This window comes from Medicago sativa, chromosome 1, assembly GCF_051527215.1.
Source record: "Medicago sativa cultivar Bolivia chromosome 1, Bolivia_mono, whole genome shotgun sequence".
Lineage (NCBI taxonomy): Eukaryota > Viridiplantae > Streptophyta > Magnoliopsida > Fabales > Fabaceae > Medicago > Medicago sativa.
In genome coordinates, this window is record NC_140749.1 from 16090616 (window position 1) to 16104344 (window position 13729).

Genomic DNA, 13729 nt, shown 5'->3' on the forward strand with positions numbered 1-13729 from the left:
CACGTGTGTGTTGATTATTGAAATTTAAATGTGATCACTCAAAAAGACCATTTTCCTCATATGGTAATTGCTTGAACAATTTGAATTTGTCGTTGCAAAGGTACAAGGATTGTTTGGTGCTAAATCGAAAAAATCTCAATTCATTTAATTTGCGCTTAATTTGCGGCCTCCTCTAATTGCACTCTCCCTTTCAATTTAATATGTGGTCATGCATAAGGCATGATTATGCCTCTTGAAATGCTTTCTTTTCCTCTTCCTCTTGTTCAACCAAATTTTGATTCAATTTTCTTTTCAAGAGCTCAATGTCAACAAACTGCAAAATCAATAAGATTTGATGATAAAGCCATAAAATAAATCTGATAATAGGAAAACGATTATCACGATATAAAAATAATTTATAACTATACAAAACACAATTGTCACTTATATAAACTGGGTGTGAATAGTTTAATTTTATAACCTTAAAACAAACAAGTTATAAACGATTATTATTAGTGCTAATTTATTTAAGGGAAATAACAAGTGCACTTAAGGCGGGTATGACAGGAATATTCATACCCACAGTTACCCGTTTGAACCCACTTGATTTGACTGTTATCCCAATTTTCATTGGATTTAGTAATGGATTTGGGTTTTCCCTGACTTCAAAACAAGGGTACGAGATGGGTAGGTAAAACTGTCCTCATCCTGCCCCATTACCATGTCCACCTTAATTAAGACATTTGTTAAGAAGTTTATAATGAAAATTTTATCTTGAAAATTGTGCATTCAACACATTGAAACAACAAAAAATAATTTTTTCTACATAAAATTTATCAATTATTTTTATTTTTGAATCTTTAACAAACACGACTCTTTGATTAATAACTTAACTTTGATGTAAAAAATCTCATGTTATTGTCAAAGGTGTTGTTTGCTAAATGGACGGCTTGACAAAGCTATTGTTCCTCTTCCTCTTAGGTGCGAAAAGAAATATCTCTTTTTTATGACTTCGACTTATCTATCGGCCTTGGTCCAGAAAAGTAATAGACCATGGCCCTATTGAGCAGATACACTCTCAAAAGATAGTTTATATGATGACGCCGCTTAACCATATACACACTCAACTGCTTCAAAAGTTTAACAATGCGAGACTTCAATACAATTTTAGTAGTGTCAACATTCAAAATCTAACTCTCCCCCAATGCATGTTGGCTATTTCTTCAACTTCTCTCGATTTATTTTTTAAAATGTCTCCCATTCTTAATAGAAAAGTGTCACGATATAATAAAATCCAATCACATATCTAACATAGAATGAAATTTGACACTACTAGTTTGTACCAATTTTTTAAATATGCACATTTACTACTCCCCATTCCCACAATGACTGATCAAGAATGACCATTTGTACTATTCATATAATATAATTTGATCATATTTTTTCTACTAATTACAATATAAAAACAAACAATAATAGATAAGACGTCATTGAATTTATCTCAATAAACATATATGAAATAGTCAACAAAGTCACTCATTAGGGCTCTGTTTGGTAAGACGAAAAAGTTAGTTTATAGTTTATAGCGGATAGCTTATAAGCTCGTTTGACCAAAATAAGAGGAAGTAGTAATAAAAAGGAAATATGTAATTGTGGTCTCCTATTGAAGGAAAACATAGTATATGTGTGGACTGTGGTCCTTTGAGAGTGACTGAGTGAGGCAATTACTCTTTCATCGTGAGAAGTGAACGTGTGCATATAAATGATTGCTTGGCTATTACTCCACATCACTTTAATTACACATTGCATTATATATACACATGTTATGTTATATATAGAGAGAGAGACATGTAACGCATGGTAGGAGCGTAATGAAATTGAAAAGTGGAATATGAGATAAACCGGTCCATTGAATTATTATGTCGTAATTTGCAAGCAAGATCAGGATCTTATACTATGTTTTAAAAATGTACTATGAATACAAATCAAATTAGCATTATGATTGGTTAATTTCATGCGTTCTTTATGAAAATTATATATACTATACTCAACACTTTCACCTGAATCTCACAAAACATAAATTTGTATATTCTCCCTGCAAATTCCACTCGTATCATAATTGTGTTTTCAACTGGATGTGTATAAACTAATTTAAGGATAATGTTTAATGATAATTGACACACCTATATATGATAAACTAATTTAAGGGAAATATAGCATACAACATTCCTTTATACTCCTATTATTTACGTAGAAAAGGGAGAAGAACAGCTACAGCCTAGCCAGCTATCGGTCAAATCAATTGACATTCAACATCATTTTTTTGGGTACATTCATTCCAACATCATTAATCCTATGTTTCTTTTTACTATTTTTTTTACAAGAAATCCTAGGTTGCATGTAAGGCTTAAGAACAATGACATGCATTTCCCTTAGTTTAATATTACCAAATTTGAAACTTTTAATGATGTTATAAGTTGCAATATTTTTCTTAAGAAGTAGAATTTGTAATATATCAAATGAATGTTTGATTTTTTTATATAAAAAAAAAACTCTTAGTGATTTTAGATAAGAGAATTTATAGACAGTTAATTTTTAAAACATAAATACTTTTTTTTTACAAGAAAACATAAATACTTTTATTGCTGCAATCATCAAACACTTTTGTGCAAAATATATAAATAATTAAACAAATTTTATAAAATGTTAATATTCTTCAAAAGAACTTGAACAAATAATAACAAACAAAAAAAGTAAATTTAGCTAATAACAATTCATGTTTAATTCATTCTCTAAAAAATAAAATTCATATTTAATTCATGTTTTGTTAATGACAATTTAAATAATAACAAATATAGTGTTTTATTTTTTTTTTTTGTATTTAAAAATTCATATTTAATTCATCTTTTGTTAAAAAATTCTATTTTTTTTAGAGAGTTTGTCATAATATGCTTCATATTTCTAAAAAAATATTAATGCTAGACATGAATTGATTAAAAGATATGAACAAAAAATACTGATGAGTTTTTTTTAAAAGGACTAAAGTTATAAATGTACATTTAACCCAAAAAATTTAATGTACATTTGCTATAAAAATTCATTTTTAATTTTGGATAGAACCGTTAATAGTAGTCAAAGTCAATCCCAAACAGTTGGCCTCTCTGGATTGGGCCACCCTTAACTACCTCTTTGGTACATATAAGTTGTTGCCAGCACCGCTTTCAACAAAATCACAGCCGTCCATATTATGACTTTGTGGAAACAGTGGACCCCACCAGAGCCTATTTATAGATCCGACATAATCAATGCGGTCTCCACCTACTAATGCACGATTTGTGCATAACTCTTTCCAACTTGTGTTAACTCAAATAGTGTCTCCCTCAAACTCATAGCAAGATTATGGGTCTAAAATTTGCCACGTGTCAGTTTGTACGGAACCCGTGCAAATCTAACACAATTCTATTGGACCCACAAGATTAGCTTAGAGCTTAGTAAAGATCCTTCACATTATGATTCTATGCACATTTCCATCGTTATGATTTTACTGAATGTTCGACCAAAATCAAACGATTTAGAATTTTTTTCTTCTTAAAATACGAAACTTAAATCTTAGATGTTAGATCTTGATCGAACAATCATCGACATGTGTGAATGTGTGCCCGCGTGATTTTCTAATTGTAGTAAATTGTGGTCTAACATTCACTCTTCATTGTCGATGGTTATGTGACTATTTATATCTAAATAAGATTCTATCCAAAAAAAACCATCTTCTAATATGATAAGATTTCATCATTGTCGATGGTATTACTAACAATAAAAACTTAGTTTTTTAGATGAGTTGGGTCCTTTACTTATAAGGATCAGACCGGATCTTGATGTTTAAAGAATACTAACAAAAATACTTATAAATTACTTCATTTATTTCCTATTATAAGAAAAAAAAATCAATCGCTGGGTTGATTGAATAACTCATGTATATTTGATATATATAATATAGATTAAATACATCAATTATTGAATCAATCTAAAAAATGAATCTTTTCTAATAATAAAAACTAGTTGTAGTATTCACTAACCAAGTGTTTACACCAACTATGGAAATTGGATGTTATATGATATAGTCAACCTCATACCAATTGAATCATGTAATTAATATATAAAAGTGAAATAGTTCGCATTTTGTGAAATATTGATATTCTCAAGATTAAATAAATTTTAAATAAAGATTACTTTAAAATAATTAGATGTAAAAAAATTCAACAAAATCCAATTTAAGATGCCGAAGGGTGTGCCAAATGAATAAAAAAAAAACTTTTATTGTTTCTCACATGCAAGTGTAGTTTTTCTTCATACCTTTCTTTTCAACTTTGACATACTTGGAGAGACTTAAATGAAATAAATTTAAACATAAAAAAATGACACGACCAGCTGTCACATGCAAATGGAATTTTCTTTTCTACTTTCACAAAGAAAGTGCAAAATATGAAAGGAGAAAAAAAAGAAGTGAGGAAGAAGGGTCGTGAAATGCGTATGGTAAGCAGCATTGTCTCATACAATTTTTAATAAAAGTGATTATCTACGTGGCAAACATGAAGAGTGTGTCATCATGCTAATGAAGAAACACGTGGCATGGTGGGGTTGATGATAGCATTAATGAGTGTCATGTGTTTATGTTCAGAAGCACAAAGAACAGTGTGAGGGGCCCACAAATATAGTGATAATTTGCTTCTATTCTCACAGTCATCTACCGACAGGAGACAAGTGAGGAGGGAGAGTGATGGTGTTGTGTTGGCAAGAGCAGAGATTTGCAAAGAGTCAAGATTCAAGAGAGTGAGTGTGAAGATTCATGTGCATTGTGATTTTATGGCGCCAAAAGATAGGTTAAGAGGGGTTTTATATTCTTTGGTTCTCTATTGAGAAATGAGATATTTCACTCACTAGGAAATAGGTCAGATAGTTCAATATGGGTATCTGATGCAATCAATGTGAGACGCATGTTAGATCAAACTCTTTTTATAAATAGATAAGGTTATTTTTATTTTTTAAAATAGTCTCACATATTAAGTAGGAAGAAATAGGAATTGCATGTTTCAACTCCCGCAATTGCACTCCAACACCATCAAATATTTATGTAGTTATTATGGGTGCGTTTGGTAAAAATAAGATATAAATTAGCTGATCGCTGATAAGCTAACTGATAGCTTATAACTTAAAAAATTAGTTTTTTGAAATTAAAGTGTTTGATAAAGTTAGTTGTCGAAATAACTGATATATATAAAATGACATTAAAGAATATGTTTGTTTATTCTTTAACCTAGTATAAATTATATATGTAAATTATATATAAGTTGATGATGAAGGTTAACAACACTCTTTTTAACATTTTCTCTATAATTCACTTTTTAATTTGGTGAAGTCATTGTAGATTCCAACATTTTATGTGTGATCAATATTTAAAATGTGCGATCCGCAATTTCACCATTGTTGTCTCTTATGGTAGGATGCTCTCTTTCATGATATCAAGTTCTCTTTTCAATAGATATTCTTGTTCTATGTAGTTTTGATCTTTTTTGTTGATGATTCTACCTTGTGTTGTCTTAAATATCGTAAACTCTCTCAAACTTTCACACAATTGTAATTTTTACAAAGACAAAATTGCAAACCCTCTCAATTACACTTTCTACATGGAAAAAAAGTGCAAACCCTCTCGATTACAATTTTCGCACGGAAAATTGCAAATCCTCTCAAGACACGCAACTATCCATAATATACCCAAAAGACTAGAGCTATTGTGGTGAAGACAATTAAAGTAACTCTTCATATTTATAACAACACTTTACCTCTTCTCGATGTGGGACTTGAACCACTTTTACACAACAGAAAACTAGAAAGATTCTTTTAACATTGATGTTAAGGAGACTCCTTATAGTGAGGTCTCAAGTCTCCTTTTCGAAGATATTTTTTAGCCTTGTATGCCAATAAGTATTCATGTAATTATATAGGTCTCTTCGTTTTTGGGTGTTAGTCGTCTTTTATTACAAAAAAAAAAAAAAAAGAAATGGAGTTAGGCATACTGCCATTGTTGTTGAGTGGTTCTTAGTTGAGAATTTATAAATGAGTAATTTATCATTAGTTTCTTATTTTGTTGGGCGTTCTCAAATAGATCATGATATTGTGAATATCTCAAGAATGTCTCCAACTCTATTAAACTATTAAGTTAACCTTTACACTTAACTATTTATTATCAATTAAGTCCTTATATTTTAATCACTTATTATCAGATTGGTTATTATATTTAATCACTTCTCAAAAAGATTAAAATGAGTAAAATTTAACCGAATCAATGACCTCTTTAAAATATTCATAATACTAGAAATCTATTTGAGAACTTCCAACAAATTTAGGGACAAATTTGATGGTTTAAAGACGTATAAACATTTCATAGTAAAAGGCAAAATAACATAGAGAATGAGCACAAAAAGTTGGAACAATAAAGTTGGGATATGTCTATTTTTCTAAAAGTAATTTCCTTCATTTCGAACAACTTAATTCCGTTAATTCCTTTAATTAGAATGATGTGTGAGACTATTACCAAAAAAAAAAAAAATGATGTGTGAGACATGCATGATCCAATTAGAAGTCAAAAGAAGTGTTTATAGGTAGGTGAAAGTATGACGAGGCTAATTATATCATTATGTGTTCCAGTTTCCTATTTTGGTAGGGATACCTTTTTCCCTTTACACCTTAATAATCAAAAAGGCATTTCTTCAAAAAAAAAAAAATCAAAAAGGCAGAGTCAAATTCTAAAAGCAAAGTGAACTAGAAAATATGCCGACATTCCTTCCGTCGGGCATTGCTATTTTGACATTATTCTCCAATTAGGCAATGACTTTATTTGTATGTTTTTAATTATAGTAGTGAGGGTGTTTCCCCTAATTATTAGGAGAAATGAAATAGTTACTCCGAGTTGATCGAAACTTAAGTTAAGTCTAATTAAAAATTGTTTAATACGGATGTCAAACTCAAGTTCTTCTAAACGATTTGTTCTTTAGTGGAGTTTATTAGTCACTTGAATCCAATCACTTGGTTGAGGGTGTTGCAATGCAACTATTGCTTCTTCTAAATTCTTCTTGCACATTTTTGGAAGTGTATTTACAGATACTATAAATTGTTTGAAATTGTATTTTCAAAAGATGCAATTTATGTAGTACTTCTTTAATGTGAACTTAAGTTAAGAAGAGAAAAACAGTTTCAACCAAAATTGTACATGTTGGGGTCCAAGTTGGTGGAGATTTCCAGGTCGATTTCTTTTATAGCATAAGCATTCCCACCAACCAAGGTCAGGCATTGAGGTTCAGGCTGGCCTTGGTCCCTTTTATACGGGAGGAACATAACACATGGTTCTTGAAGTTTGGCTTTAAAGATAGCAACCCACTATATGTTCACTCTTCTGATTTATTAGAATTTATTTATCAAAATAAGTTGAGGAAGTTAAAGTTTATGAAAAATTGGGATACGAAAGCTAATTATAGCTTATAAGCTGAGTCAAAAAAGGAGCTTATATGAGGTGTCGTTTGGAAAAACTTGTCAACTTGTTTTTCCTTGTTTTAATGTTCGTTTTTTTTTTTCAAAATGTTCTAGAGAAATCCATGTGCTTTTTTTTTTCTTTTCAAAATGTTCTAGAGAAATCCATGTGCTAAAGTCCCACTCAGTTGTACTAGCCCAACAAGATGGAGTACACCAACCTTTTAATTAGAAATCTATATTCTGGAGATATATTTTAACCACGAATAATATTGAAGTTATAGCCTACTGGCGTATTTGGATGATAAAAATAAAATTATGGCACATAAATTACATTTTAACTGAAGTCATGATTCTGAAACAATTTTGTATTGTATAAGTTTGTTTTTAAATGAACAAGAGAGCTACACAACCCAATCTACATCAAGTTTGAAGCAATAGGCCTCAGCAGAACCTGATAGAACAAGAAATAAAAGAGGATATAGGAGAAAGGGATTTGCCACTACAACCCCAACTCCTTATAGATGAAGTTCTTGATTTCCAAGCAATGCTAAAGAAAATCAGATTACACTTTGAGAATCTGATTCCAAAATATTTCAACGATCCACAGACAGAAAATGGTCACGTCCATTGTTCACGAATGATACTTCAAAAAGAAGGCCAGTTAGAAGATTGCAAGTATGATCTAAGCCTAAGATACACTTGCAATTTTAATGGAGAATATCTGTGGGAGCCATGGCTATCCTAAAGAGCTGGTTGGGAGAACAGTTCGACTACATTAACACTGACACGTGCAGCGCCAACGATATTTTCCCCTTTAATATTGATAATTATAATCCTTAAAGTTCATGCTGCAAATAAATTATTGTCTAAAAAGTGAATGTTGACCTCCAGAATATTGAACTCTGAATTCATTTCTAAGATTCCATATCCCACACCCATTTGTCATATGGTACCAGACAGTTGTTCACTAGTACATATATCAATTTTCATTAACACAAAATCCACATATGGATATTAGGGAATCATTTGTTGGATTAATAAAGAGGATCCAAAAACAACAACTAACAACTAACTGCATAATCAATTTTTTGAAAATTGACAAAAAAATCACCATTGCAACAGTAATGTATTCTCACAAAAAATTCTACTAAGTGGGAAGTAAAACGAACAAGAAAAATCAAGGTAAAAGGCATTCTAACTTTGTAAACTAAAGCACACAAGAAAGGTGACGCTATCCAACTAAGTATAAGCATATGCACCAGAAGTGTGAACCGGCAAACAGAACCTACAGATCAACTATTATGCAACCGGTGCAAACTTTCGGTGGCAACAAAAACCATATATCAAATGACACCAAACTCCCTTTTGGGCAAACTCACTAAAGTAGTTATGCCTCCATTTTAGCATATTCTCCCTTCACCAGACCAGATTTCAGACCTCCTTTGTAATCAAGATGAAACAAAGGACCAAAAGCACATAAAGAAAAAAAAAATTAACATATCACTTGATAAACTGAAAGCATAACCCTCGTCATTTCACCACATTGATAGAGGTTTAATCCTAACCTCTAGCCAAAAAAACATCCAAGTTACCAGAATGGGCACTGGACGAAGAACTCTCCAAGTGAGCTGTTCTTCTCATAGTTCTGTTGCTGTGAACTCTATTTTCTTCCCTAAATGAATGTTCATGATTAGTTACCTGCTGCAACTGAAGCAAAGCAATCATACTAACGGCAACCAGAGCAGCATTTCCTACTATTCCGCCCATATGATCCAACCCAAGAGATTTCTTCACAAAATTGAAACTTGAGACAAAAACATTGATGAGGATATTAGATCTCTTCCCTTTCTCGGCTACAAAACTCTCATCTGTACATTTTGGTTGTCCAAAAACTTCAGGTGAAACAAGGCCGCTAGCATCATGTACATCTGCAACAAAAGCAAGAGCTTCTTCAATGACTTTATATTTTTTGCCACGATGTTCCGCCAGTCTCATTGCAAGAACAAGTCTACTCTGTTCCAGACGTGCAATCGCAGCATCTCTCTCAACACGCTGCTGAGTCTGAATGGTCTACATATCATACAGAAAGGAATTCTAATTTAGAACAAAACCATGTTCAAAAAATAAACAAGATGTGGCAATAAAAAGTCATGGTAAAAATATTAAGCATGCAATTAACTGATTGGAAAACCTTCTCATGTTCCAGAAAAAACTAGATGAAAAAGGATGAATATTGCATATATACATTGTCGGCTCATTTTATAAATATCTTATTCTTCACATCAACCAAATAAGAATCCTTTACATTAACTCATTAAATCATACTTACCCCTGTTATACAAACTTACCGTTCCATGGAACATTAGTTCTATTGATTATCTACTACGGAATAAGAGAGCTCTATCTCATCCAGACCGTTAAAAGAATTAGGGTTATTTATGTGATACAAGTGATGTCAAACTTGTTTTGTTAGAAGTATTAATGGGTATAAGAATATTTGGCTTATTCACATGTTAATCTTGTAACAATAATATGTCTCATTGATCTGGAATTGTACTACACTGCTACTTGACTTCTATTATCAGTATAATTAGGAGTATTAGGTACACAGTATACCCAGGATTATCAACTGCACGGAATTGCTGCACAATAGTATTGTCGCAGCATGGCCCGTAGCAGATACAATGCCCTCCATTGTGTCGCTGTTCACTGTCGCAGTCACTTTTGCGGCAAAATAGAGATTTTTTATTTTTTTTTGGTGGTGGCCAGGGTTTGAACGCTGGACCTTGCATATATTATGCATTGTCCCTACCAACTGATCTAAGATCACGAGGACAAACTGAAATTCAGGAAAAAAAAAAAAAAACCCAGATATTAATCATTAGGGATTTTGTGGGGAGGTATTTGAGTGGTTTTATAGGAAAATCACACCAGAACTCCCTTTGGTTTGCAACAGAGGTTTCTTTTACAGTTTCTCACTTCGTCCTCGTTCGGGTGACCAAATGACCAACTCTAGGGACCAGCTATAAGCCAATGACCATCTATGCTCTAATTATACTGAAAATGGTAAGGAAGAGTTGGATTTAGAAAATGATGATTGATAATTACAACATAGAAACCTTTTATTTGAATTTCAATGTTCACACAGTTTAGTTACTTTAAGCATTAATCCCAAGGCATAAACTTCTTACTTCTTTAGATTAGTGGTCACCATGACTTCCTAGTGTTTACTTGTAATTTCACATGCATTTTGACTGCAGCTAGATGTGTTTGGCTCTCTTTCATATTCCCAACAAGTTTTCAAAGCTCTTGGGTCTCCTAAGTTAAAAAATAATGGTCTATTGTGTATGCTATACTACAAGGGGCATATTAAGTAAAAACGTGAGGTGAAACAAGCTAATTTCCACCAAATAACAATGGTTTAAAATTAATCTTGATCATGCATTCCAAAATTAATTGGTTGTATCTTTACTATTTCCAGTAACGATGACTTCACTTCCTGACTTCAAGATACACTGTTTAATTTTGTGAAATTGTTTTTCTAGCTATGTATTATGAAGCACACATTATATGTTGAGGCAATTTTCTGTTGGGGTGTATATTTGTAACAAGCTAAGAGGAATAGTAAACTTCATTTTGATGCTAAGTGTTTGCGTTACAATATTAGTTTGGCGGTATGCAGCATTAGCAGTCGTACTGAACTAAGCTTGGCTTAGTTGGTTTACGCTACTAGACATAGGTTTATAGTATAAAGTATTAAAATGAGTATTATGTTGGTTTTTGCAACATTGTCATATTTCTGCCACATGTAACATATGAAATAACACTGTAAACAAAACATATTAAATATGACAGCTCCCACTTATCAGACAACCTTCCAATTTTCTCTATTGCCTAAAGTTCATTGTTAGGAGTCAGATTCAACAATTTGGTACTATGATTGGCATAGCAAGGAAAGTTGCAACCATTTTGATTATCACAATTCATAAATTTACTGCAGATACCATTTAATCTGAACTGAATTTAAAAATCTCTCAGAGCAATATATCGCTCATTCAACCCTTAAAAAATTCATGCAATAATATTGAAACAAGGCAAGAAGTTATATCATCACCCTGCTGTTTGATGGTCAAATGTAAGCTGATTGATAATTAATCAAATCTGATCAGATTATTGACATGTTTCATAATTTCATCATTCCTTTCATTTGTCCAATCCACATTGTCAATCCTTGGGGTCATATATTCATGTGCCAGTATTGTCCAACTCAACTAAACTCGCCTAGTAGAACACATATGATATACTCAACCAGAATATTCCAAATCAAAACTTACAAACAATTTAAAGCAAAGGCTACGTTTTGTTTTGATAAGAAAACAAAACAGTATACCATTAGACCATCTACAACAGAGCACTCATATTGGGTGCTTAAATGGGTTACCTATGTTCACATCACTCATTTTATGGTAATACTTTAATAAGTACCAATTTTTTTCAACCCAACACCTCGTTAGAAATTACAAAATAGGTTCCACAAATAATTCTATATCATTACATTTCAACAAAATTTATTTCTTTCATTATGATTTATGAAATGGGAGCCGCGAAAAGTGAAGAGAGACAGAGAGAGAGAGGGTGCTTCCATAGCCACCCAAATGTTATACTCCACAATGGGGGTGCCTATTTAGTGTGGTGCTAAATAGGTGAAGCACAAGCACCCACCATTGTGGATGTTCTTAAACTTCTTATTATGGCAGTTTTATGTCAGTTATATATTGTTCATTTTAAGGAATAAATAGAGAAAGTGGTTATATTTTCTATATGGGTGTAATACTATTTATGTTGTAACCCTATTCAATCATTAATAATAGTCAGTTTCTACAATAAAATTGTATTTTGGTACCAGTTTCTCACAAACAATTGTTGTCAAATAGCAGTTATAGCGACGCTATATACACTACAGCATAGCAAAATTTGAACTAATCGCTGTTGTTCCACAAACGCGATTAAGAACAAAATGTTGTCAAACATCAGTTACTACTGCGCTATAGCGTTGTGGCATATCAAAATTTGAACAACTGCTATTATTTCACGATCTGCAATTGACAACACCGATTAAAACATAATTAAGTCACCATCCAATGCTAATTAACCCTATTAAATAATTACTTTATCAACTCAAATTCAAAAAGGTTAAATAACCCTACACGCAATTGTAACCTATCATCCCTCAAAAAAAAAAAAATTGTAACCTATCATCCCTCAAAAAAAAAAAAAATTGTAACCTATCATTCATTTCCTCAAAGAGTCAATTAACCTAAATCTCAAATCATAAAGTGAAAATTCAAATTAACATTCAATTTTATCAAAAAGTGTAGATTAGCGCCACATAATTTTGTAATAATTAACATTCAATTTCATTAAAGCGAAAATTAAATTCAAATTAACATTCAATTTCACCAAAATTTCAAATCACAAAAACATATCAAACATTCAATTTCGCGCCTAATTCGTAATACACCAAACCCTAGAATCAAATTCAACAAAAAATAAAAAAAAATTGAAAAACTCACATGAAAATACTCGAGCTGGTCTTCAAGATTCTCAAGCGCGGTTCTTATAGCATTAAGACTCTTCGCTTCATGAACGGCATCATCAACATCGTCATTCACCGGCCGAAAATCCTTCACATAAACAAAACCGTTACCGTTACCGTTATTACCCTCCGGTGTCGTTTCGCTAGCAACAACGTCGTTTTTGTTATGCGCAGAATTCGTAAGCGTTTTGACAGAAGTGAGAAAATGAGATCGTGAAATGGAATGAATAGCGTCGCTGAGTTTGTCGTGTAAGTCCCAGATTTTCTCGAGAATCGCTTCTACTTCTTCCATTTGCGTGTTCCATTTCATTTCATCGAAACGCGATTATTTAGAACGCGATTATGAAAAAAGCGGAAAAAGTGTGTGATGAAGAATGAAGAGTGAGGGTTTGCTTGACGACAAGGGAAGGAATTTTTGGCTGAACGTTGTGTCGTTTTTTGTAGAGGAAATGTGTATTTTACTTTTTGTATTTTATTTTATTAAAGTAGTTATGTACTGTAGTGACTAGTGACCACACGTATAGTTACTTTATTTAAATTTAAATAATCTTTTGATGACAATAACTATGTCGAGTCCACTCTCTATCTGGCAACAACAAAAATATAATTATTTTTTTATAGGAGGGA

At 32.0% G+C, this 13729-nt stretch overlaps 1 protein-coding gene across 1 annotated transcript; it reads right to left on the bottom strand.

Annotated features, from left to right (window-relative positions):
* Nucleotides 1-8563: 8563 nt before the first annotated feature.
* PDV1 (plastid division1) lies at nt 8564-13503 on the bottom strand. Its single transcript, XM_085707813.1, has 2 exons — nt 13080-13503; nt 8564-9576 (listed from the first exon to the last, which is right to left on the bottom strand). The coding sequence occupies exons 1-2, from the start codon at nt 13410-13412 to the stop codon at nt 9067-9069; spliced, it is 843 nt and encodes a 280-aa protein (XP_085563939.1). The 5' UTR covers nt 13413-13503; the 3' UTR covers nt 8564-9066.
* Nucleotides 13504-13729: the final 226 nt, after the last annotated feature.

Coding starts and splice junctions, on each gene's coding strand:
- PDV1 (XM_085707813.1), bottom strand. CDS start 13,412: ATGAAATGGAACACGCAAATGGAAGAAGTAGAAGCGATTCTCGAGAAA. Junction 9,577..13,079: donor ACCAGCTCGAGTATTTTCAT/GTGAGTTTTTCA, acceptor TATGATATGTAG/ACCATTCAGACTCAGCAGCG.